Source organism: Lepisma saccharinum, chromosome 7 (assembly GCF_977018435.1).
Source record: "Lepisma saccharinum chromosome 7, izLepSacc3.1, whole genome shotgun sequence".
Lineage (NCBI taxonomy): Eukaryota > Metazoa > Arthropoda > Insecta > Zygentoma > Lepismatidae > Lepisma > Lepisma saccharinum.
In genome coordinates, this window is record NC_139235.1 from 850,901 (window position 1) to 874,866 (window position 23,966).

A 23,966-nucleotide genomic window follows, 5' to 3' on the forward strand; every position below is an offset into this window, starting at 1 on the left:
TATTTGAAATTTTGTGTTCATGTACGCAACTTTTATAATGGATAGTTACGTCTGACATTTTATGTTACTCTTTCAATCGTACTTGTATTATTATTTTAATGTTTTTGTTTTTAGTAACTATACTTTCTATTGTGTACATTTACAATGTACTTAGCGTTGACATACTTTATGTTTATCAGAAAATATCGAACACTATAATTGGTCATTCGCCTGTTGTGTTCAAATGAATAAAATGTGCAGTCTTTATTTTCAGCATTGAAAAATAACAATAAATTCTTTGAATTTATTATTACAATCAATGAACTACTGTGTATAACTTGCTTTATTGCTATTTATAAATGTTGGAACAAGTCTGCTTTTGTGATTTAACTTATATTTTGTTATTTTTATTATATTCTTTTTCACTATTAATTTTCCAGCGTAGTTCTTCATGTGTTTTGTTTTCATTTTTTGTGCAAGGGTTTGTTGCAAGAGGCCAAAGTATGTGCTAAATATAAACCTTTCTATTTCATTCGTTCAATGTGACCGGCCTCCGTGGCTAAGTGGTTAGCACAGCGCGCTACGACGCCAGGAGTCTCTGGTTCGAATCCCGGCCTGGGCAGGGATGTTGTTTGAGTGTGTCCCTTCAATCAATTTCATATCATCACTCAACCTAATCTTCGCGACAGAAAAGCTATGTATAATAAACAAAATCAAATCAGTCAATCTTTCACAATGGGCTTAGGCTTTGACGAACAAAAACTCAGACTGAACTTCCCGATGGCTTAGTGGTAACGTCGTCGCCTTGTAATCAAGGTGTCCCGGGTTCGATACCCAGTGGAGGCACATGGCACAGTGGTTCGGATCAAACTTGAAACTGTAGGTCCAGTCCCAATTAACCTTCCTGTGGGTGTGGACTTACAACAAAAAAATAAAAAATCTTTCCATCCAAGATTATTCAATGCAGTGCAGAACCATAAAGGAAACCGTAAGTGAAATACATAGAATGGCGAAAAATTCATTAATTAACATTTTTTGGTACATTTCATTCAACCTGTTCGTGCCAGTAAGAAAATAAATACAAAAAAGCACCAAGCTTTCTCCTCGCCATTCAATGCAAATTGTATCCTTCGGTTTATGCAAGATCGTGACCGCTTATCTCTCGGGCATTTATTCGCTTTGGCTATCGGCTGGTGTTTTCACCGAACTCTGCCGTTATTAAAATTATTTTTATGTTGATTGCACTTAGCAATGCGTAAGGTCGCATAGCGTTTGTTTTGTTTTTAATTCAACCATACTTTCCGTCAGTGTAAGTTTAATGTAATGTCAAAGACATAGCTGGAATTGTGAAAGTGCTGGTGTGAGTAATAAATGCTGCAGAAATTTCTATCGTGGGCCGTGTCCACTGGCGTACACATTTTTTTTATTTCGGACGGGGCTGGAATTGTAAAGGTGGACAGTACATGGTTGGTTTCTAGGTGTATGGTATAGTCCACGCGTTTACTTCGTTAACGTCGAAGAACTAAAGAAAGCCGCCGCCACGAACGTGGCTGGGAATCAGACTCAACCTTCAGCCAATGGGCGCAGCTGTCATTCTGCTCGACTACTCCACGCGGAGTCTCAGTGACATGACTGCGGGTACGCTGTTGCCGTACTTAGCAACTTCAATGTGGAAACAGTGGGAAGGTGCTTGAGCGTGGAGTAGATGTGTGGCAACACTGTGCGTTGAATGTGATTGTTGCAGCTGGTGGGCGCGCTCCGTGGACTTCAAAGCCAGCCGGTCGTTAACGTAGCTAGCGCGTCGACTATATACACAATAATGTGACAATTACTTTTGTCACCAGTATTTTTTGTAGTTTATGTGAGTATATTTTAGAATTTCGTAAATACTCTTAACAACTTTCTGTAGCCAGTTGTGCTTTTTGGCTTTTCTTGGATTTTCGGTTCCAGACGGCGAGGGTAGGAAAACAATAGCGATTTGTGGAATTTTTGACACTAAGGGTGACTTTTACTTGTCCAGCAATGGGAAGAACGTCCAAGTTGCCGACCGAGGGGGAGTTCTTTCGCAACACGTGTGAGGACTGCTCTGTTTTTTTTCTTCACCCCCAAACCTCCCAAGTGGACAACGGGCCAGGAAGAAGGACCACCGTCCAGCATTTTTTCTTAGCTAACGAACTGCGAGGCGGTTGATTTTTGAAGTTTCAAGTTCTCCTTAAATACCCCTGGACTCCAGAGGACCGACACAGTTTAGCGCCATATTCAGACCGAACACCATCTCCGCGTCACTTTGCGCGAGTTACGGAACTTTGCTTTGTTTTAACCTTTCGACCGCGTCGTGTTAATTGTCGTGAGTGTGTGATCACAGTGACAGTGCCAGGAATTGAGGCCGTGTTAATTACGTGTTTCACGTGCTCCAGTTGTGGTTTTCCCTTTTTTGTAAGGAGGGACATTGAATAAATATGGGCGGTTGAAAACTACGAGAGGGACGGGACCTTCGGGTTTCCGATTACTGCTGCCATGAAGCCAAGAGAAGAAGCCACGACGCCTTGCTTAAGTATACGACGCCTTAAGTCAAGAGAACAGCACCACGACGCTTGCATAACGATGTCTGAGATGAAAGCCACGCCGCAGCGACAACTCGCATTGCCAACCCAGGTGGGAGACGACAGTACAACCGTGAGACGGATGTTACGCCGAGAAAAGGAGAAGAGATAGAGAAAAGAGAGAGATGAAACGACGTCCGCCCTTAGACGACCCGACGCCCTGCGTATCCCCGAACGGCCATTGAAGCCACGATCGGATGCAACGCCCCGAGCAGACAGATGGAAGCGAGGTGCTTTTCCGTCCATCTTCGTCGCCGCGATGGAAAAAGGGAAGAAAAATGAATGTTACGTCGAAGTCGAAGAGACAGTTTTCGTCCGCCAGGAGGACAGACTGGCATAGCCACGAGTATCGTCGGGACGCCGCAACGAGGACCGTTGACATCAGCGAGGACCACGCCGCCATTGAGTCGGTATAGTATCCTCCAGTTATTTCTTTATGTGTGAGAATGAACATTTGTCCACCTACGTCGCCACTGGTTCGCCATACCACAAAGCGAGATGAAATCGAACAATGTTGCCTGCAATTACTAATTATTTTGGCCAATCAAATCAAAAGTACTATAAATCTTCAAAAATTAAGAACCTATTTCGCTCACCCTTCGAAATTCTATAAATGTAAAAGACCTACGATTTGTTATTGTTTTCCTATCCTCGCGCCGAGTATTTATATGAGTAATTATATGTTTGTGTTTTTATCTTTTCGACCGTGCTCTTTGATAGATATAGGTATCAGAAAAGCTAGGTACTAATTAGTATAGCCAACTTAATCATTTTTAATATATCCTAGTTTATATTACAGTCGTCTGTATTATCAGCACTCGTGTACTTGTAATCAAGTTAATTTCCTCTTGTCACTCATTTAGTGTATGCTTATTCTTTTTGCATAGTAGTGCCTCAACAAGTGTAATGTCGATTATTATTTACTTTTGGTAACTATGACGCCTAGCTAATCGCGTCTCGTATGTGACAGAGTGCTGGCCGCGCGTATTTACATTGAAAGCAAGCCTAAGGGGCTAATTGAAATCTCAAATGTTTGAAATCTCAAATGTTCGAAGGTACACGGGAGATAAACCAAAGAGGCAGTTAGATGTTTTATCATGTAACGGTATCTTGTGTTCACCCCTGCAGCGTGTGTGTGTGAGTGCATGATAGAATGAGAGTGAGGGGATATGTAATGGTTACATTATCATTGTTGTGTTTATATTTTTGCCGAATACACGTATATATTCGTTATCCTACAGGTGTTCTTGATTCATTTATATATATGTATAGATGTATATCCTCGTATGGTCGATATTTTTGGTTTTAGTCCTGAGTTTGAAGCTGTATAGCTTGTCTCCATTGACCAGATGGGTTATAGTTTTTCTATTATTACAACAATTATTATTATTATTGCTATAAATGAATAACAGCACCACTTTATGCACGACGTGGCTTACCGCCGGAGGTGTAAATAACCGACCCGGTGACACGAACCTGGAATTAAACCGTTAGCTGGTGGTAGGAATCGTGTTTCCTTAACCGGAGACGCGAACCAAGGACCGACGACCGTCCAATCGGGCGGCCGCGGAACCCTGAACCTACGGACCAGCGGTAGAGTTGTTTGGCACCTCGAACTGGGGACTTCGGTCTCCCGGACGAATGGTCAAACCCTTTACAATAAGATACTTCGTATATTTAGATCTTTCAACTCTCAGAAATGGCAATCCGGGTTCATTTCAAGGGCGGCTACATTTACCACACTCCTTTTCCCCGATAGTTTTACTGTTTTCATTTGAAAACTTTGTAAGTTTCTGAGGAGCTGTAGCCCTATCAGCTCCTCTCTTCAGTGGCCGTGTCTTTCCTCCCTCTTTCCTGTACCGTCGAAATTGTCGGAATCGAAATGCTCTCTTGAATTTCAATCCTGGCCTGGACGTGGTTGCTCTTTGCGAATGTCTCTTCATCAATTTCATCAAATCATCACTCATCCTCATCTTCGCGATTGCCGGCCCCCGTGGCGGAGTGGATATCGCACCTCTACGACGCAGGGGTCAAGGGTTCGAATCCCGGCCTTGGCATGAATGTTTGTGAGTGTCCATTCGTCAATTGCATCATGTCATCACTCATCCCCATCTTCGCAAATTAGCCAAAAGTGACACAAAAAGCGAATTAAAATAAAGCAAGTAAATCAATCATCTTCGCGATTAGCAAAATCTGCAGAAAAGCGACGCTAAGTAACAAATAAAAACTTAGTGTTCTAGGCTCTCGGTCTCGTTTGAGACTTTGATATGTTTGAAAAATGTGTTCTGCAACTTCTTCAGACGTACGACGAATATCTTCGTGATTTACGGATGTCATATGCAGGGTGGCTATAAAGTGTTTCCAACATTAGCTGCATGGCTTTTGGCAAATGAAAGAGCAAAGTTTTCCCCCTTCCTTCCATGTATAGAGCGACCACAAGGAGAAGAACCTTCGGGGAAAAGTCTCCGCGCACTTTTCCCTTCCTCCGTTCAGCTCGGGCCACGAGAAAGCATGCTCCACTCTCCCACTCCCCTTCACGCGAAAATACGGTGCACAGGAGTTGTGGGTCTGCGCAGGTTTTTTTTTTTTATTACATTATTATTATTTTTTTTTTTGCTTGTGGTTCCACTATAGACGTTGTGTTAGTATAGGAGGCGCTGCAATCGCTGGGACAGAAAATGCAGATTTCCTAACAGGTGGATTGGGTGCGACCGTCCGACACCCTGTCCACCACAATCGCCAGACCTAACCTACTTCGACTTTTCCCTTTGGGGTCATGTGAGCAGAGTGTGTGCAACACGCGTACCTGATGTGTATTCATTGAGAAGAAGGATCAGGAATTATCCGATATTCGCATTATCCGAAATGTCCGGATTTCCGAATGTGTTTTATCGCTTAGTATCCGTTTTACGGGATATCCACGTATTCTTTTATTCGTCAGTTTCGTATTTCACTTTACGTATTTTCCACAAATTCTTCATCAAATCTGTACTATCAGGATTATCCGGAACTTTGAATAGATTATCTGTTGAATCAGAAACGGATATTTTGAATCCTGATATATGTTATCCGGATTTTGTAGCATCTGTAGTCGCGATACCATGCTTGCACATCATTTTCCAAGGTTCGTCTCAAGTTTGTAACGGTCGGATTGACCATTCCTGGTTTTGGTAATATGTTAATTAATTGCTGGCCAGCTACAAGGTGTAGGGTTAAGTAATATGTTTCCATGAGTGTGTTTTTATGTTATTATTGCATGTAAGTGTATATGCTTATTGGATTGTTCTTTACTGGATATTAGATTTCCTTGTTTGTTTAGCTTCTCAGTGGGGCAACTATCTTTCAAAAGACCGTTGCTGTGAAATTTTCCACTGCTACGGGGTCCACGTTCACAGACGTTTACTCCGACTATGAAAAAGGGCAGTTAGGCTTTAGCAAAAAACAGTGTTTCCCCATCTTTCGACGACGAGGAACGTTTCCTCGAGTTTAGTCCACTTTTGGTGGCTACACTTAATATAATAATGTAGCATTTGGTGTAAGCCAACCCCTGTTTTCTGTCCCAAGTCCCGTTTCGAAAAAGCTTTGAATATGTGGATATTCCCGTATTGAATAATTGATGCCCAATAGAAAGAGTGAAGGCGTAAGGAAACGTATTTGTAATGAACGGAATATCATTTAAGCTGAGGGTAGGCCCGCAAAGATAGTTTTGCTAACTCTACGGTAAAGTAAGTGCCGATGGTGTAAGCATAGGTGCGTAATTTTGTTGATTTAGAGTTTTGTTAATTTGGTCTATGCAAGACACACATGGAAACGCTACGTAAATATGTATATACGTATATAACAACGTAAAATAAACCCATGTAATCCTACTCGAAATGTTCTGATTTAAGAATTAACTCGGAAGAACTACAGTACTGTCCATTTTAAACCAAATATTTATTCACTTTCTGTACATGTGTAACGAACCAGGGACTAAAAAATATAAATGTTATGTGAAACCCTCCTTTCGTAATTCCGGCGCAAATATAATCTGCTCGCTTGTTACCCAGGGTGAGGTGGAAGGAGAGATTGAAAGGATTTTACAAGGAAATAATCCAGAGGGCCGGATACAAACCTGGGACTGGGGGAGCCGAACTTTCACAAGTTGACATCGAGAAATATTATCTCGGGACAATCTCTAAAACGACTGTATTGGGGAGTCCTCATTCCTGCTCGCTTCTAAGCCAACCCCCTTAGCCCTAGCTGGAAGGAAGGGTGCGCAGGACCAGACGCAGCCATCGCTGGCTTTCCTCTCTCTCCTCGTCTGCATCGGGCTGCTCAAACATCTGGCATCGAATATACCAGACAAGGCGCCGTTGTTTCCCAGTTTATCAGGCCAATGTGAAGTCTCCCGGCCGAAGAAAAACTGTCTGAGACTCATCCGCGGTTATTTTAGATGCACAACTTGAGATTTATTTGTGGCAACCCTTTCTCCTCTATCCAAGGCGCTCAGGATGGAGTATGGTAACTTCGTCGACTTGTAATCAAGGGGTCTCGATACCCGATGGAGTCACGTAATGGTTTGGATCCAAGGACTTATTAAGGGGAGGGTCCATGGGGTCCGCACCGCGCCCCCGAAAGGCCTACCATGTATACTTGTTTGCATTTGGTTATTTATTTCTGCCGAACTTATTGCAAGCCAAAAAATTAGGATTATACGTCTTTAAGGACTTCTGATAATATGCGTAAAATATTAATCATGAACTTTGCTTTTCGTCCATTGGATATATCTTATTTTTTTGTTATTCAATAAATATTCAATTCTTTATATTGTTTTTATACAGATTTTGGCGATAATGATTAGTGCTGTTATATCTTTATTCTTATACAGTCTTTATATGTATTTATGTTTTTATGTAATAATAATAATACATTAATTTACATAATTAATATTATTTGAATTTAAATAAATATATTATTATTATGTGTCTCATTATTATTATTAATATTCGGACACTTGGTCGGACTCCCACCCCCGAAATGTATTTCTAGATACGTGCCCGTTTGGATCCCACTCTAAACTGTAGAGTCGAACACTAGCCTTACAGTAAGAGGTGAACATCTTCATTAGAAGGGCGTTCTTTCTTTTTCATCACATCTCCTGATCGTGACTATTCTGTATTGAAAAATATCTTGGATTCTTCCTCCATTGTCCCCCTCTTTTCAAATCCTCTATTCCACTTTGATTCTTTCATCTACCACTCTTCCACATACTTTTTTTTAAAAAAATCCTCCGCACTAAAAAGTTGACAAGAAATGACGGTCAAAGACCGTCAATGTTTGCTGTCATCAAACTACCTTTAAAAAATGATCATGACCGTTTTTTAAAGTAGTAACGGCTTTCAGATTCTTGTCCAAATGAATGTAATTTGAATGATTCAGTTTTAAACAATACTTTTGGTGTAACTGTAATTTATAATCATTATTTATCTTTATGCATGGTAAAATATTCAAATTGAAATAAAAAAAACGGTAGAATGTAAATTTTACGTTAACTTTTAACAGTGCAGCACAGCAGGAACCATTTAAAGAAACAATAAAACAGTCGTAAGGCACAGTTCTTTGCAATTTCGACAAAGAAGTTGAGTGTTCGTTGAAACTAGTTGTCCTCAAATTTATGCAGCAATGAACTTCGAATAAGTGAAGACTAGGAGTTGCAGGGAAGAGAGGGAAGGGAACTTCATGGAGTGAGATGTTGCAACTTATGTTGCGGGATCCCGAAAAGTCTGTACCGGGATGGGGAAAACATTCCCCGATCCCGACTTCGGGATCCCGAACAGTTGGGAAATTGCAAATGTTTTTGTATATAAGCTGCCAATTCTCGATGTCTTTCGGCATTAGAAGTGCCCGATACTTCTCTGAAATTGTTGGGGTTTAGTTCGGAAATGCAAAAAGAATCACTTAAGGCGAAAATAGTGTGGAGATTTCACGAATTCCACAGTGTCGGTAAATATCGAACATTTTCCGTCCCGAAAGTGAGAATTAAAAAAAAAAAAAATCCCGTCCCGATCAAAAAAAATTGCCCGCACATCCCTGCTTAGGGCCCTTACTCTATAACGAGGAAAGGGAACACACAATTGCGTGAATCTCCTGCTCAGAAATTTTTTTATGTCTTCTTGATTTTTTTAAAATTTGTCTTTGTTCTTTTCTTTGTAACAATTTTTCTTTTTTATACTATTATTATTTTGTTTATACACAACAGGTAAATGTATAAACGGGGTTAGGTGGGAAAACAGACACAAGCTGAACCTCGCCCTACAATAAAGAAAATTTAAAAAAAAAAGTTGAAAATACTCGACTATCCTCTCCATCGACGAAGATGTTGTTTTCTCTCCGCGAGGAAGTTGTCAGAAGTAGACCGACGGAGGGACTGCAACTGGAAGAACCGAAAGGGCAACCGAGGAGGGGAGTCTTTGGAGAACGGTCGTAAAACTCTCCCCTCGATGATGCGATGGCCGTCCCCTGCTTTGCCAGTGATGAGAAAGCAGGGGGTGGCTTGTTTAGCGTCGAGTGTTCCCTTGACGATCGTCAATTTTGTCCTGACCCTCCCCCAGGATGCGTTCCACTAACGACTCTTCACAGTCAAGACGCTGAAGCCATTTCTCAACTGCAGCTGCATGTCGTGGCCCAGGGCGTAGCGTAAGCAGAGAGGGGCTGGAATTGTAAAAGTGGATATTATATCCCATAGCTGCGTTTTAGATAGGTACAGGATTCGCTCTAGTGGATCCCAATTTAAGGTTCGGCTGGCCTTTGGCCACCGCCAGGGCAGCTTTTTTTTTTAAATGTTTGTCTCCTTTGGAAAAACCGTTATGATATTCCAAAATCTGATATTATTTATTTATTTATCAGCTGAAACAGAGCTCTGGAATTACAATAGGTTAGGTATACAATACAATATAACAATACAATACAACAGAAGAATAAAGAAAGAGAAAACGCAACTACACTAATAATTGCGTAAAGACTACAAGTGCAAATGTTATGCAGTGTATAAATGTAATGAATGATACACGTATGTATACAGGACTATAACCAGATACACATCTACATGCAGACATTCATAGCCATACTCATATGTAAACACATATACACACATAGGCACATCATTATATTTACGTACATACATACTCATGTACACAGAAACATATATATATCTTAGGGGTTTAATTTATTATTAATGTTCTTTGAAGAACAGACAGGAACTGCTTGAAAGGTAAAGCGAAATTCAAGTGTCCACCGTTTCTGTTTCATTATACTTAATACATAGTCCTAGAATGTGCGAATTACATCAGTTTAGAATTTCTTCTAGAGCATTCACGTTATTCTTTATTTGGTTTGCTTTCACCGTTGCCTGTCAATAGTTTCGTGGCTACTTAAGCCTATTAAACTATTGAAAATATCTAGACAATAGACTCGAAATGTTTTCCATTTCATATAAGAATAACGTCTAAGATTATTTGCTAAAAGAAAATGTTGCATGTGCTAAATCACATATACTTTCCTCCTCAGGTCTCAGGAGACTAACTTGTAAATTTTAATACATTTTTGGGTATAAGGCTTTCCGCAGACAAGCAAATGTCAACCTCACTTCCATGTATTACACCCTGGACTGCATTTTACAAACTAAGGAGGCTCTGGCTTCTGGACTCGTGGCCAGCATAATCCTCTACGGAACTTATTGTGTGTGCTGTCCATATATGTGTGTGATTGTCCCTTCATCTCTTTCATCTTATGAGCATTCATCGTCATCTTTGCAATTAGCCAAAAGTGGCAGAAACGTGAAGTAAAATAAATCATTCATTGATTAATTCGATTTATAAATCTGAAAATTTGGGAGGAGGCAAGTGCCTGCCCCCCTCCCCGTGAAATTACGCCTATGATCACCACCCCCAAATAAAGTAAAGTCGTTAATATTTGAAGAGAAAAGAATGAATATGCACCAAGTATAGGGAACGTAATGTTATCATTTCCTACCTTCTCACAATCCAGATCATATTGCAAAGAAGTATTCGTTACTTGTCTTTTGCCCAATTGGGGGAGGGGGGCTGCAACACGTGTTGTGAGGAATATCGAGGCAAAAGTTCGTCAATGGCCTTCCCTGGTTGTCGACTGGTTTATTGCATCTGCGTGAGCTTTCTTGTTTTATTAGCACCATCATTAGTCAAGATATTTCAACGCAAGGTTAACACACCACACATACTTTTGAGAACTTTTCCATCAACTTTCTTCCGCACTTAAATCGGCCCCATTACGTTCGTCACTCCTTGTTGCCGAGGCCTTGTGTTTGACGTGGGAAGTCGGCAGAGCAACAAGCGAAGCCTCAATTTTCTAGCACATCATGTTCCAATACATCCACCACCGCGTTACTGCGTGGTGCATCACGAAGCGCTACACCCTTCCACAATTCCCGGCTTCTTCCTTGTTTCAAAGAGTAAACAATCATCAAGGAGAGCCTTTGTATTAACACATCATCTGATTCGTTAATAATCATGGATTTGTTCCCTGAATTGCAAAATGAAAAAAGATTCTTGAACATTAGCAACAACATAAAAAAATGTATATCAAGAAAATTTTTATCAATAAATGCAGCAAAGAAACCAGTATATTGGTTTTGCTAAACTTCCGGGCTCTACAAATAAGCCATTTTCCAGTTTTTAGAAGAGAACAAATTCAAAGTTTCAAGACTCGCTACTTTCCCCCTTGTATACCATTTTTAAACTTTCACATTTCTCAGGACATAGCGACTTTTTAGCGAGTTTTTCGTCTGTACATTTACGCCATACAAAACTACACTGACGGAGCTATTGAATGCCATCGACAACAGCGATTCGATAAAATTGGACTTAACAGGGTTTTCCCCCCTATACTCTTCAATTGTACGGGTTTCAGCTCTACTGCAGAGGCATGAACATATTACAAACAAAGAAGACAGGTTAATGAATGTTGCACGTAACATTACAGTATATACGTACACATACGTACTAGTTTAATGTTAAAAACTTCGGATGAGATTCCTGGTGAAGGGGATATTTGTATTTATATTATCGATTGAATTACGCTTTTGTGTTTGGTTAATGAAGGACTGAAATATACATTTTAATGACAATGTTATTGACTTATTGTACACACTACTCATCATGTAATTAGGCGACTGCTTATATTTTTCTGTTTTTGGAACCGTACATACTGAATATATCCAAGATCTGGCAACACTGTACTAACGGCATTGTACTATTATTATTTTATGTTGCTTTTCTGCCTCTCTAGGCAATCGCAACGGTGAGGATGAAGGGTGATAAGATGAAATCGATAATTGCGGCAGTGGTAAAGGAACACTCCTGTCCATACTAGGACTTAAACCTAGGACTGATAGTGGCGCTCTTCAGATATTGCTATCCGACGATGGATAACACAATTTCAAGAGACTAGTGCTGTTCAGCGTGAATTAAAATCACAATCTGAGTGTTTTTTTTTAGTTTTTTTTAGTTCCTGGTTTCCACTTCTTTGTATCCACCCTTCCAGCGTCTTCTCATCTTATCGTACCGGTTAACTTAACAGTGAAAAATAGACAACGTTTATGTAAGCCGATGAGCCAATCGGATTATACCTGCTGAAAAAAATTGAAGAAGATTCGTGTTGCCCGTTCGGTTGGTCTTGGAACGTATCCTGTCTCGTTATGCAACCCGCTTAACCTTCTCCATGCGCGTGGTTGCGGACTGACAGGATACTGTGTTGCTTGCTGCATGTGTGGCGTTTGTTATAGTGGAACCACGAGCAAAACAACTTGCGCAGACCCGCGGCTCCTGTGCACCGTACCCCTGCGAGTAAGGGAGGGGGAGAGTGGACAATGCTTCCTTATGGCCCGAGGTGGAGGGAAGAAGGGAAAGCTGCGCGGCAGTGGCGTATGCTGGTTCTAAAGAGTGGGTAATCTCCGACCCTTGATCCTCAAACTCCAAAAGTTTCCGTGCAATTTATGTCAGGATCCATATTGGATTTAGGAATATTGTGTCGGAATGTTTGTGTTATTGCTACGACCACAATCAATTAATTCTAGTTATTGCAGTTTAATATACGTGTAGAATTTCAAATAATAAAAAAGACAGTATTATAAAGCTATAAAAAAACAACCTGTAAAATATAAAATGAAAGACGTGCACTAGTGAAATAAAAACCCGCAATATTAATTTAAGTGCAAAATTCAACTTACTCCAGGACCCGATTATTTGTGCTGTACCACATCCAAAGCATGCTGTTTGTCCAGTTGCACGTCAATACGTGTCTTTGCGAAAGATTGCAGCTTAACAAAGGAAGTTATGTGACTTTTGGATTTTTCATGTTTGACACAAGCGTTGCAAAGATTACAGTATCCGCCACGCGTCCATACATTCAGTCCATACATTTTCAGCCCCGAAAAGTAAGCACGGCCAACAAAAAAGCAAAGATTATTAACACATATACTTCCTGTCAACCATGGTGTTTTGTCATAATTTGCTTGCGAAAATGCCTCACATATTCCCGATTTTTGTCTTTGTGTGTAGAAATAAGTTCAAGCGATGACACTGGCCTACCTGTATTAACAAGTTGCAACTTCTCCTGAAAATATCTTGTTCCAAAAGGTTTCACCAGCAAATCTTGTATCACATCCATTACCCTTTAACACAGCACTATCACGACAAACACTAACACTTAAATAAATAATAAACACGAAGCACAGCACGAAGCCAACGACTAAACGCATTCAGTTTCACGCGCCAAACTTCTGTTGTTGTGTTCCTGGCTGAGAATGAAATTCCCTATGAATGATAAAAAAAAAATCCCTTTCCGAGCTCGAAATGACAGGTTTTAAAAGTTCGAATCATTGCAGGCCAGAGCCAGAATTTTATTTCGGGATGGGGATCATCTCTTATTAGCAGCCGCCACATAAAGTTGAAACAGTGAGGTTAGAAGTCCTGAAGATGAATCTCAGATTATTACAACGTATTATGCAAGGTGTTTAATTCTGCTAATGAAGTAAAATTAATTACCACTATACACTTTTTAAATTAGATATTTGTAGGATTTCGGGGAGGGGGTTTCAGCCCCCCGAGTCCTCCACCTGGCTACGTGCCTGATGTGTTTTTTTTCGTTTTATGTTTAATTCGTTCATCTTCATCACTATTAATCTAAAGAGGCGGAATATAGCAACTTAAATTAACTAATATATATATATATATATATATATATATATATATATATATATATATAAAATTTATTTTTGATATCTTTCCCTTTAAAAAATATTCAGTTCCGTGAGAGAAGTATTCTCGCTGCTTTTGAAGATTAGAGAGGAGAAATAACCACTATTTTTGTAAATACAAGGATGGGGGAGTCAGCATATAGGTGCTTTAATTGCTTAAGCTTTGAATTTTAATTTAGTTTGCTTCATCTTCAATATTTAAGCTTTTTCCCTTTGATAAATTTATGTTCAAGTAACAGAAATCAGCAAGACAGAAGCAAATGTAAAGTGAAAATTAGCGTAGAATTAGTTTGCCCATGTTTTTCAATTTTCCTGTTCTTCGCACTCTACCGGGTATGTTTTCCCTAGTTCAGCGGAGGGAACGGTAAAGGCTCTGAAGGTTGAGAGTGCGACCGGTGGACTCTCACAAGAAGGAGCTTACCCTGGCCACGGAATCACCGCGCCTGAGAAGCAGTGTTTCCTCTCCCTCTTTCCTCTTTCCTCCCTCCTCGCCAAGGGTTGTAAGGGAAGAGGGAGGAATGACGTCAGGGTGAGATTCCCTGAAGTCATTCCACCGGCTGGAGAAAGGTTCCCGGACATTCAGCGGCAAACGGTTGGAAGCATTCGCGCGCTGGAAGCAAAGAAATGTATGCATCGAAATTGGTTTGGAAGAATATTGCGAAGAAATGTATATATATATATATATATATATATATATATATATATATATATATATATATATATATATATATATATTTAAAAAAAAAGAAATACAGCCGGGTCATCTGCGATTACCTAGATGACCCAGAGTATACGCCGCTGCTGCGCGGGGACTTTTCGTCCCAAGGTTTTTTCCTTGTGGTCGATCTATAGTACTTGCTTTTATGATACTTGTAGTCCTGTTATTTTATGTTGCTCTTCTAGTCTTCTTGAGTTAATCGTGGCTATGAGGATGGAATTGATGGGAGCACACACAATGACTTAGGTTTCGTAACGCGTTCCGCTAACCACTACACTAGAGACAACGGCAAAAGTTGTTTATGCTAAAATTCCACGGTATCATAAACCCCCCCTTTAAAATATGTTTTGTTTTTAAGGTTGTAATGTTCTACGAAACAAAAGTTCAAGTAACTTTTTTTCAGGTTTACTGAACACTTACTTGATCTCCCCCCATAAATTGTTCCTTTTCTTCATCAAACGGATTAAATATGTTGTAGCTAGTGGCAAAAGCGACTTGGAACCAGCTAGAGTAAATGTAGTACTAAGAAAATATATTGATCCCCCTCCTCATCGCACATATTGCAGCATGGTGCCAAGGTGTAAACTTTTCACATGGATTTTAGAAGTACCTGGGAGAAACCCTGGGGGGTAAAGGCGGTCAGGGGCGTGATCACATCACCCCCACTCACGACCGGATCAAGAAAGTGTGGGGCGTTACCCCCACACCCCCTATACGCCTTCATGGCGTGGTGCTAAGCACAGGGGAGCACTTAAATACATATAATATTGCATAGGAAGTATTTTGTATTTTATTTTATGGACTCCCTTTTTTGTTTGTGCGAAGGGCACCTCTGACATGAAAAATAGCAACTACCCTGAAAATGGCCGTTTACAGACATTATAAAAAAATATGTTATTAAACTCAAAATACCATTAATTGAAATAATACAGTCGATGTTTTACTATAAATGAAGGAAATAGTGCAAAAATTGCCCATATTGCATGTTATGTAACGATTTCCTTTGAAAACTGGATATTTATTGCCCTTTCTTTGTACTTGCAGGTTGTTTCTTCGCAATGGATTCTGGGAATGTAGCAGCATCGACGAATCAGTGGTCAATCGGGCGACTTGGGGTTCGAGACCCGGAAGTGCTTGTGCGCGAGTGATGGGAAGGGCATGACAGGGATCAACCTCCCGGAAGGAGATGTAAAAAATTCCCCGGCGAGAAGTTCCGTCCGCTACCACAGCGGCGCTAGCATCGCCAGCGTGTCAGTGAGCAGCGCTCGCGAGAGAGCAATGCAAGCGGTAGAGTACTACAACAGCAATGTGCTGCAGGCGCAACAGCAGGCCGGAAGACCCCCGTCCGGCGTGTTGGAAGCGAACTACAAGCCCGGAGCGAGGACTCCGGGCCGCGTTAACGGCTTCGTGGGTTCGAGTCCCGCCAGAGCCAGGGGCAGGTTCGGACCTGCCAACGTGCGTGCGTCGTACAACGAGAGACTGGTCCCGAGGTACCCGACGCAACACAACCACCACGGGACGCCACAGCAGCGGCCCGCGAACCAGTGCCGGGGCAACGGGGAGGTAGTTCCGCACGACGCCGCCGCGGCGCTTCTGTACCGCAGCAACTCGAGCCTGGAGTTGGATCACGAGCAAGACTGTGTGGACGATCGACACGCGGGCGTTTTAAGGCGTGAATATGGTAGCCATGGTTCTATCGACGTCATCAGCGGGAGCGGGGAAAGTTTTTTCGCGATGCTGAGAGACTACAGACCAGTGGACCAGGACCAGCGCAGCCCGGGACCCGCAAAGATCGCCGAATACTTGAGAGGGAAAGTGGACGCTCCCCCAACCAGCGAAAACGCCTCCAACGCTCTGGCTAACGGCTCGGACAGCCTTGAAGAAGCGTCCAGTCCGAAGCTACGTCTCAAGTTCCAAAAGTTCTGGGACAAGGAAAAGAACAAAACGAAAACGAAGCAGCAGAACGCAGCAGAGCCATCTATATTCCGGAAGCTCCGCGGCTCGACGAAGGTGGACGACGTCCAGGTGGCCGGGAAAACGACGCCAGAGGCCAGCGGAGAGATGGACGGACGCCTGGAGGAGCGGCAGAGGCGACGCGCCTTCTCCCACCACGACTGTCAGAGCATCACGGCCAACCTCAACTACGCCGCCAAGCTGAGGAGTCTCCTGTCGAAGCGGCGCAACACGACGACTGGCGCCTCGGCGGCGTCCATGGGTCTTCGCAGCGCGACGCCAGATGGCAGCACCGAGAATCTTGGCGGGGAAGACACTGATGTGGGGGATGGCCGGATCAACGAGTTGGTGGAAAAGTGAGTATTTTGATATTAATTTTAAGTGAATGCTGTTTGGCAGTGATTTATTCGTGCATCCACAATACCCTTCAAAATATTACCCAATATCCCCCTAAAATTTCCCTCAAGAATCCATTTTGGACACTTAACCGACCTTACAACCCCCAGATAAAGATTCTTTATAAACGTGCGTTTTTATATGCCAGGTCTGAAGCCAGTCTCACACGGCAGTTAGGTACGTCCTCACTTCGCGATCGATTTCTAGCTTCCTGACTTAACGATTGTGTGAGAGCTTTCCCTTATTCAGTTCCCGGCAGAATTAGAAACAGTCTCTAAATCCATCGTTAATACCATAGAACTACCAATCAAAATTGAGGATGACACTGGCCAGCTGAAGTAGAAAGTTGAAGAAGAAGAAAGGCAATAGATGTTCGACTGTTTATTCAAGGCAGCTTAAAGAAGAAAAAGATTCGACCAATACAGCTATATAAATGATTGGGGCGAATGTTTTATTTGTTGAGTGAGGTGAAGTCTATACTAACTATTATTGTTTTAAATAAATAGTTCGTATGTCTACTACTGTTATTTTACTTTCACAACCGACGCGAATACTATTTTGAAGTAAACATTAAACACTGAACAGCCACATACGTATGTATGAACTCTCTGTTTTGTTTACTTTAACAAATAGACTGTGCTGTGTGTAGCACCGCAGTAAATAAATCTGCTAGTGTTGTAATGATATACACTATGTGGAAGAAAGTTATTGGACACCCCAGTTTTAACTCTGAAACGAACTCATCATGGAAAAGAGAGTACAGACAGGTATATATACGGCAGCAGGAGGCTTCTCAGATCATTCGCTGATAAAATGACGGACAGGAAAGAGCTCAGCATCTTTGAAAGAGGGATCATAGTAGGCTGCTCCATAGGAGGCATGAGTATACGTAGCATAGCTGATGCCAGACAGGTCCCTAAATCAACTGTAGCCTTTGTCATCAAGAAGTGGAAGGAAAAGGGACACTGCAGCAATGCACCACGAAGTGGAAGACCCTAAAGATTAGACGACCGGGACAGGAGAGTGCTGAAGAGGGAGATTCGGAAAAACAGGACCCGTCCGATGCATTCGATTGCAGAAGAGTTTCAAAGTGCGACCAATTTGACTGTTTCGACCAAGACGCTTTGCAGTGAGGTCTATGCGCTCGGTTATCATAGTTGAACCGCTGCCCACAAACCCCTGCTAACAAAAAAAAAACAATAAACGGCAGAGACTACGCTGGTGTAAAGAGCGGAGAAACTGGACGGTGGAGCAATGGCAGAAGGTTTTATGGAGCGATGAATCATTCTTCACACTGTTTCGATCAGAGGAGAGTCTGGGTATGTTGATTACCCGGTGAACGTCTGTTACCAGAGTGTGCAGTGCCCACAGTGAAATATGGTGGTGGCGGCATCATGTTTTAGGGTGGTTTCAGCTGGCATGGCGTGGGTCCACTGGTACCTGTGTATGGCTACATGATGTCTGCGTCCTTCCGAGATATTCTCGACAACTCCATGCTCCCCACGTTGTGGCATTTCTATGGAAAGGAAGAATGTGTGTTCCAGGACGATAATGCGCCTTGTCATGTTTCCTGAGCTACCATGGAGTGGTATGCAGAAAATAATGTCATCCGACTAGTTTGGCCTGCTCAGAGCCCTGACCTCAACCCTATCGAAAATCTATGGGACAAACTGGAGCACTGATTGAGGTCGCGATCACCTCGTCCTTCTACACTTCCAGGCTTGGTGACTGTACTGCAGGAGGAATGGCGGAATATCCCACTCGGTGTACTACATGACCTTGTGGCCAGTTTACCATGACGAGTTGCTGCTGTTATCGCTGCCAAAGGCGGACCAACCTCCTATTGATTGCAAGAAAACTGATGGTATTCGCTGACATGTGGTGTCCAATTACTTTCTTCCACATAGTGTATAAATTATGAATTGTAATTACTTCTTCATGGACTTCAAAGTAAATTTCACAATAAGTATTTTAGGAGTAAGTGTCAATGAAATACAATATAAATATAATAACGGTAACTTAATGGGCCCGTTCCGAAAGTCGCATGAGTTTAACGCGTTAAACGAGTTAAGGTGACTGGCTGTCCCATAAGTGCTTCCGTGCGTTTCGTGAGGTTCATTATGCTGTCCCAAAAGTCGCATTCCATGTGTCTCGTGAAAGAAAGATTCACCAAACGCATGGGCCAGGTGGCTGGTTTATTAGGTGAGAATCGTCTGCTGCTCTCGGACAATGCGCGTTCATGATGGCTTGAAACTGCACTAGTTCGGAAAATGTATTATATTTTTAACAGAGAATGATATGAAGCAACATGCACAAGATGAGTGTGCCTTAACTCTTCCTACAATGTGATTAAAATGAGTAACAGTGTTCGCAGGAGAGTTTATTTCTACCAGAAGGAAATGCCTTCCGCTGGATGCCATGCAAAAAAATTCTATAAACAAAATGCTGCACTTGCGCTTTCGTCTATAGCACCTGCGCTTTCGTCTATAGCATCCCATAAGTCTAGAATAACTGATTTCACCAGGTTCACAAGGTCAGTTACTTTCGTTCGTTTCGTTGACTTTCAGAACGCACCCATTGTAAACACCACAATTTTCGCACTTTGAATGTTGTGGAGTTTATGTAATTTATTTGACTAGTTTGTATTGGGGAATATATTTCAAAATGGTACGAGAAGGGTTTCATTAGAATATGTAACTTCTATCGTAATATACGGGTAATGTAACTTTATGCTAGTGTGTCCGTAAAGTGGTATATCGACTTGAAATAACATATTATATGTTATATATGCGCATTCACTGCCACGGGTTACATGTGCTGTATTTTTCAACAGTGCCAATGTTATTATCTTATTATTTTAAATCACTGTGTGAGACTTGCGTAACCGTATCTTAGGCCCATATTCAATTTTAGTTATAACTTCTTGTCCCAAGTTATATCATATGGTTAGTTATATTTTTAAAATATATTTTACCACATTTTGAGTATCTCATTTTACAATTTTGTTGCCGTTTTCAAAGCCAAAGTCCATATCCTGAAGAACTGTAAATTTGTGTCTCTCTTGAACTAACGGTAAAATGTGGACAAAACCTTCTGTATTTCAAAGATAGAACATTCTTTCTTCTGTTCCGTAAAATAAATATTCCCCAACATAACTTCACTAATGATGAATTCAATAATTAACAGCAATAACTCAAAATAAATAAATGGTAATATCCAGTAATGAGTAATGACAATCAAAATTAAATGAATTCAACTGTAAAGGCAGGCCCTAACCTTTTACAGTTACAGTGAATAATTTTGAGATAACTCAGTCCTTAAAAAAAACAGACTTCGAAGTAGAATCTATATATTTCCCATACTATTCAGGTAAATAGTACCCATCAGAGTGAGAGTGCTGATCATGCTAACTTTTAGAGGGTTGATAAGGGAAATTTTGGGCAGAGATTTTGGTATGTATGTACAACACTGGCACTGAAATTTGACTGTGCTTTCCCCCTGTAATTATGAATTGCTTGACTATTTCAGCTGTCCTTATTTTCGAAATGAAATTGGCGGAGAAGAGGAGAGGGTCGTGAGCCTCACGAGATGGACGTCCCAGCACAGGGCAGGGAACAAGTCGCCAGCGCCTCTTCTGCACAGGCCGCAGCTGGCGAATGGCGTGTCCGTGTTGGAGACTGCACAGGGTGACACACACTGGAAGCACGGCATGTGCCCGTTTCAGAGGCAGCATCGGACGATAGAAAATGTGGACCAGGGAGCTCTCTATTATCAAAAGTACTTCTATCGGCTAGGTGAGTATTGCAACTACTGTATATTTCTGAATCCAAGGTGAGGTTTTTTGCAGCAATTTTGTGCCCATATGATATTGAGTTTTTCTTTTCTTTACTAAACAGAACCACGAGCTTCCATTAAGCTCTAACTAACAGTGTCAGTGACACTGCAGATTCTGTGGATCATTCCAGTGAGGAGGACTAAGTGGGATCTGTATCTGGCTAAGGGGTGTCTGTATCTGATTTTATTTTTTGTGTACCTGTACTTTTATTGTCTCCTTCAGTTACTTGTAATAAGGTAACCATTTGTAAGTTTTGAAAATAGTTTTTCTGTAATCTGTTGAAACATGGGGGATCGTCTTGGATTCGGAGTCGTCTTGCATTCAGAGATATCCGGTAATTTATATTAACACTGAAATATGTGGGTTTGCGTGCAGAATTCACTAACTTTACTATAATCAATCAGGTTCTTTCCTCACTAACCATTCCTACTAGTGCATCTTTCCTTGTTAGCTAGAGTCAGTCAATTTTTTATTATTATTGTCTTGATCACCAGTTCATTCCAGCGCAGTTTTTTTTATTTCTTACTTTGTGTGTCTATTTCACACGCTTTATTCTTCGCTATATAACCAGTTTTCTTCACTTCTTCATTGTATACAGATTTCTGTACTATACAACACCCCATCCCACACAAACACTTCATTACTTCCACTCCTTAGTTCTTTCTCCAAAGATTCACCAAAAACACTTCTGCTTGTATTAAAGACTTCCTTGTGCGTTGCTATATCATTCAATTGATGATGCTTGTTGTAAATTGAATAGTGTTGGCCGAGCACTTGTTATGCGAAGCGAAAGGAAGGTGGCATATTAATGTTAATAATAAAATTAGGGTTAATTCCTCTCCCCACTTTGACTTCCTGACTACAGCCCAGGTTACTGCTTATGACACATCACAGGGATCTGAAGCCACACACTGGTAACATGGGAATAAGGGTGAAAGAACGAAACCATATATATATATATATATATATATATATATATATATATATATATATATATATATATATATATATATATATATATATATATATATATATATATATATATATATATATATATATATATATATATATATATACATACATCCTGCCCTGGTTTGGAATTCCTGTGTGATGGTGGCGATCGTTGATTGCCGGTTCTCTCGTACTACCCTATTCAACACTCGGCGGTCTCTGTCTGTCAACATGGGCGCTCAGCCAGAACGTTTTGCGGTTGTACACATCCCATTATGTTTCCACTTCACTATCACATCGGCGACAGTGGATTTCGAGATGTTTAGGAGGGTGGATATCTCGCACACTGACTTGTTACTCCTGTGACACCCAATCACTTCACCACGTTCGAAGTCTGTAAGTTCCTTCAACTGACCCATTCTGCTGTCTCGTGCACTATGCTGCCTGTAGTGGTCCCTTGCTTGCCTCACCTCACTGTAGATGGCTCCACAGAGTGGCTTACTATGCACAACACACATTTTGACTGGTGTCCGGATATTTTTGATCACATAGAGTATATATATATATATACTCTATGGTTAGGTTAGGTTAGGTATATATATATACTCTATGTGATCAAAAATATCCGGACACCAGTCAAAATGTGTGTTGTGCATAGTAAGCCACTCTGTGGAGCCATCTACAGTGAGGTGAGGCAAGCAAGGAACCACTACAGGCAGCATAGTGCACGAGACAGCAGAATGGGTCAGTTGAAGGAACTTACAGACTTCGAACGTGGTGAAGTGATTGGGTGTCACAGGAGTAACAAGTCAGTGTGCGAGATATCCACCCTCCTAAACATCTCGAAATCCACTGTCGCCGATGTGATAGTGAAGTGGAAACATAATGGGATGTGTACAACCGCAAAACGTTCTGGCTGAGCGCCCATGTTGACAGACAGAGACCGCCGAGTGTTGAATAGGGTAGTACGAGAGAACCGGCAATCAACGATCGCCACCATCACACAGGAATTCCAAACCAGGGCAGGATGTAATCCTAGCAGCATGACCTTGCGAAGTGAGGTACGACGACTCGGTTACCATCGACGAGTGGCTGCCCATAAGCCCCACATTACCCAACGAAATGCGAAGCGCTGTCACGCATGGTGTAAGGAGAGGCACAACTGGTCGTTAGAACAGTGATGTGGAGTAACAAATCGCGATATACCATGTGGCGATCAGATGATCGTGTGTGAGTGATGCCTCATGAACAACATTTAGCATCCTGTGTTGTGCCAACAGAGGTGGGTTGACAGTGTGGACATGTTTTTCCTGGACGGGGGTTGGTCCCCTCGTTGATTTGAATGGTACTGTCTCGGCACATCATTACGTTGACATTTTACAAATGTTCATGTTGCCTACCATCGAAGAACAGGTCACAGATGTTCATTGCGTGTTTCAACATGACGATGCACCCATCCACACTGTGGGCTGTGTGGGACAGTGGTTTCAAGATAAAAACGTCCCACTTATGGCCAGGCCTGCGCGAAGCCCCGATTTGAATCCCATTGAACATCTCTGGGATGTTTTGGAACGCCGACTTCATGCCAGACCATGCCGACCAACATCCATTGCTCATCTCATCTCAGCACTCCGCGAAGAATGGGCCGTCATTCTCCAAGATACCTTTCGCCACCTGATTGCCAGTATGCCTGCGAGAGTGGAGGCTGTCATCAAGGTCAAGGATGGCCCCACATGGTATTGATTGCCAGTGCATCCGATGGAGGATGCTTCGAACTTCACGCCCTAATTCCAGTGAGTGTCCGGATATTTTTGATCACATAGAGTATATATATATATATATATATTATCCCACACTGCTCACAGTACGTATTTAACTCTTCTAATATTATGTTCTGTATCTTTTGCTCTTCCTCTAAGAAGACCATGCTGTCTGTAGATTTTACACATTTTCTTTTTGCTTCTCTTATTGCTTCTCCTTTATTCTGGAAACACTTCTACTTATTCTAATAGATGTTGAATAACGTAAGGGAGCAGCATCCTTTTCCAAATTCACTACCCTCTGTCATTTCTTTTCCTACAAATACTATACCTGCTTCGTTCCATTTCTCTAGGTATGAGGGATAGTCGGAAAAATAGTTTCTCGCATGTGTATTTCTGGAAAGCATGGACATTTTTTATATGTTGTGATTATACGGACATCATCCTTCTTTTGTTGTCTGCCGCACTACCTTTTCCTTGTAGAGGGCGCCATCAT

The 23,966-nt window shown here is 41.6% G+C and overlaps 1 protein-coding gene across 1 annotated transcript in view; it reads left to right on the forward strand.

Moving 5' to 3' along the window:
• Nucleotides 1-23,966, forward strand: part of LOC145989676 (signal-induced proliferation-associated 1-like protein 2) — a 136,065-nt gene that overhangs the window by 66,609 nt on the left and 45,490 nt on the right. The window contains exons 3-4 of the mRNA XM_083124889.1: nt 15,620-16,884; nt 20,453-20,718. Of these exons, the coding sequence (XP_082981015.1) occupies nt 15,734-16,884; nt 20,453-20,718 (1,417 nt within the window). The 5' untranslated portion in view covers nt 15,620-15,733. The remainder of the gene's footprint in view (nt 1-15,619; nt 16,885-20,452; nt 20,719-23,966) is intronic.